This window comes from Aplysia californica, unplaced genomic scaffold, assembly GCF_000002075.1.
Source record: "Aplysia californica isolate F4 #8 unplaced genomic scaffold, AplCal3.0 scaffold01069, whole genome shotgun sequence".
Lineage (NCBI taxonomy): Eukaryota > Metazoa > Mollusca > Gastropoda > Aplysiida > Aplysiidae > Aplysia > Aplysia californica.
The window spans coordinates 21,404-24,895 of record NW_004798339.1 but is presented as its reverse complement, the minus strand read 5'-3'; the positions used below and the strand labels follow the sequence as shown (position 1 = coordinate 24,895).

General features: G+C 41.2%; 1 protein-coding gene across 2 annotated transcripts in view; it reads left to right on the top strand.

Annotated features, from left to right (window-relative positions):
* Positions 1 to 3,492, top strand: part of LOC101853272 (prostacyclin synthase) — a 21,858-nt gene that overhangs the window by 16,921 nt on the left and 1,445 nt on the right. For both annotated transcript variants that reach the window (XM_005111514.3, XM_005111513.3), the window contains exons 4-5: positions 60 to 280; positions 746 to 924. In XM_005111514.3, coding sequence (XP_005111571.1) covers positions 60 to 280; positions 746 to 924 — 400 coding nt within the window. The remainder of the gene's footprint in view (positions 1 to 59; positions 281 to 745; positions 925 to 3,492) is intronic.

Below are 3,492 nucleotides of genomic sequence, written 5' to 3'. Positions count from 1 at the left end.
ATAATAATAATAATTATAATAATAATAATAATAATTGTTTTTTCTCCTCCCCGGAACAGCCAATCAGAGCGCGACATCGTGTGCCACAACCTGGTGTTCCTGCACGTCAACTACAACACGTTCCGCGCCGTGTTCTGGTGCATGTACAAGCTGATGGAAGACGTCAAGGTCATGGCCGCCGTGCGCCGGGAGGTTGAAGAGGTCGTGGAGGCCAAGAGAGCCGGGGACGACCCGGAGGCGGACTTCACAGCCGAGGACGTCAATAATCTGCCCGTAGTCGGTGAGTGGATGCCCATACTTGTCTTTTCACCATCGTATCTAAAGATAATTGTCATTTCACTATCATATCTATATTATCGACTTGTTGCAGGATCATAATCTATAATATATTCGTCGTTTATGGATCATATCTAGATCTATCTCTATATGTCGTTTCAGCATCATATTGTCTATCTCTACGTGTCGTTTCAGGATCAAACAATACCGTAGTAGTCTTTTTGATATGATAAAACCAAAGGAAAAAAAAAACAGCGTCAGAATGAATTTCATTCCATAAAGATGACAATCTCTCGTAGAGTTATGTTGAGCTCGTAATGTCGACAGACAAAAGAGGAAATAAATACATTGTATTTCATGAGTTGAAATGAATATTCTTACTTTAGTCTCTGTTTGTTTTTGTTTTTGTGTTTTTTGTTTTTTCATGAGCTAAAAACTAAATGTCCCTCACTTTGTCTCGCCCTGACAGACTCGTTCCTGAAGGAAGTGTTGCGCTGGACCAGCGGTGTGTTCATGGTGAGGAAATGCCTGGAGGACACGGCCTTCACAACGTCCTCTGGCCAGACCTACAACATCAGGAAGGGAGACAAGGTTGCCATCTACCCTCCAGTCCTGCACCATGACCCAGAGATCTACGAAAGCCCATACGTAAGTTTCCCACTTTTGTCTTAAATATATCTAATAATATTACAATATCCGACGTTTAAAAAAAAGACAAAATCGGGGGGGGGGGGGGGGGGGGGGGGGTTCTGAACCAAAATTTTATCGTCTTGGCAAAAACGCTGAGAAAGCTTTGTGTTACTTATGAGCCTTCTCGTTCTTGTCCTAACATTATAATCCCCTAGATGAATGAGTAAACTGGGCAATTTTGTCAACTGCAGTAACACCATTATTTGATTAATCCATTTTCATTAATTAAAATATTGTTCAATCATCTTTTTGTCTTGTGACCACATATTGATAATAATATTTCAATCCGCTTCATCTCTACAGGAGTTCAAATACGACCGTTTCATTGGCGCCGAGTTCTTCAAGAACGGCCACAAGATCAAACAGCCACTGATCACCTTCGGCTCCCGCTGCCCCGGACAAAAGCTGTCCATGCTCCAGATCAAATGGTTCATCATCAACTTCGTCAACTCCTTCAAGTTCGAGCTAGAGGAGGGCGAGAAGACGGTGCCCAACACCAGCATGTACGGCCACGAGATCCTGCCGCCCACCAACGACGTGAGGTGCCGGTTCAAGGAGAGGGAGGGAGCCTGCGAGCTCAAGTTTGTCAATAACTACGGCCAGAGCGAGGGCCGGGGTCTCCACGGTATATCCTCGGGCAATTTGTTGTGAGTGCCAACATGTTTACGCGGTTTTGTTGTGTTTTAGAACTTTTGTGTATTTAGATTACAGCATTTATTTATTGATTGATTTGTGAAAGGGGTTTCTGTTCTGTTCTTTGAGTTGTTGTACTCGTTATCGTTACTGTTCGTTTGATTGTTTATTCTGTTTATTTGTTTGACAAAGAAGAGATCGCTTTTTCTCTTTGTGAACGAGTACGACAGGCGAGGAAGTCGTATAGACAGAAGTTGGAGAAACGTTTTAGCAAAAAATTTTACAATTGTTTACGACATTATTTTCTGTTTTGTTTGCCACTATTTATTTTTCATATCTGGAGCTGATGAACTGTGAGAAATTTAATGTTTCAATTGTTAATTCTTAATCAGATTTAATCAGATTTAGACTCTTTTCACGCAGAAAAAGCTAAGTCTTGATTTGTCTTTTTGCCATGGATGTTGAAAAATTGTGTTGGTGAAGAGGTCCACTACGGTGTGTCTGGGCAACCGTTGAGAAGGGAAAGTCATGGTCAACGTCACCCTGTCTGACCTGCTCTGACGTCACACTGTCTGACCTGCTCTGACGTCACACTTTCTGACCTACTCTGACGTCACACTGTCTGACCTGCCCCGAGCAGACCAGAACAGGACGTTGTCTTCACTTGTTGTTACCTTAGTTAGTGAATTCGCTGTACCATTGTCTGATCTTTATGGCTGACATATTATTAACAAAATGTGTATGTGTACAAAGTTCCTTTATTTATTTATTTAATTTGTACAGAACATGATTTCATTCGCCCTGTTTATTATTATTATTATTATTATTATTATTATTAGGAATATTTTTAATTATTAATAATATTATTTTATCATCATCATCATCATCATCATCATCATCATCATCATCATCATCATCATCATCATCATCATCATCATCATCATCATCATCGATATTTTTATTCTCATTTATATGATCACCTTCAACGCAAAGTCCCATCCTATATTAAGATGTCCAGTTTCATCAAAGCTCTCCCATGTTAGATGCACGCGTGCATGTTGTGTTGTGGGAACAGAGACCGGTAGAAGAAGAATATGTCGAAGATTGTAATTGTGCTCATGAACATTTCCTTTGTCTGTGACACGCCTCACCCTCACACTGCCTGAGACTCTCTGTTCAATATAGGCCGAACATGTGTGGCGACATGGAAACCATTTTAGCATCTTGTCTTGGCATGAAGTCAAAGATTGCCTTGATTGGTGATTATTTATGCGTACGCTTTCTTTACCCTAGAGGAGACATTAGTCTATCGGATAATGATATGCCAAGACTTTACCATAGCCCGATTTTTAAAGTTTTTTTTATTTTTTATATTTTTTAAAGCAGAAATAGTAGGCAGATAATATGCCAAGATACCAGTGAGTTCAATTTATATTCTGCTTTGTCTCTGGCGGCTCCGCCTATCTCTTCTCATACCAACTGAGATAACCCAGTTCCATGAATTGGTCTGGTTTTTTAAAAAGCTTAAGGCTGGGAAGAAAAGAAGAGGTGGTGGGGTGGGGTGGGGCGAGCGATTGGTTCGTGTCTCAAAAGTATGCCGGCTAGAAGCTGAAGAGTGTTGCAGATAAATGCTTTGTATGTGCTGTTGTCCAGATGAAAATCTCAGATGTTCGAAACTACGGGTAAACAATACAACACATCACTGGAATGACTGACGCTTTGGAGAGGTTGTGTGGAGTGTGGTTGTCTTTGGTGGGCTCACGAGCTTGTGTGCTTGCTCGTGTGTGTGCGTGTGTGTGAGTGCATGTGTGTGCATGTGTGTGTGTGTGTGTGTGTGTGTGTGTGTGTGTTTATTTGTTTGTGTATGCATGTGTGTATGGGTGTGGGTGTCTG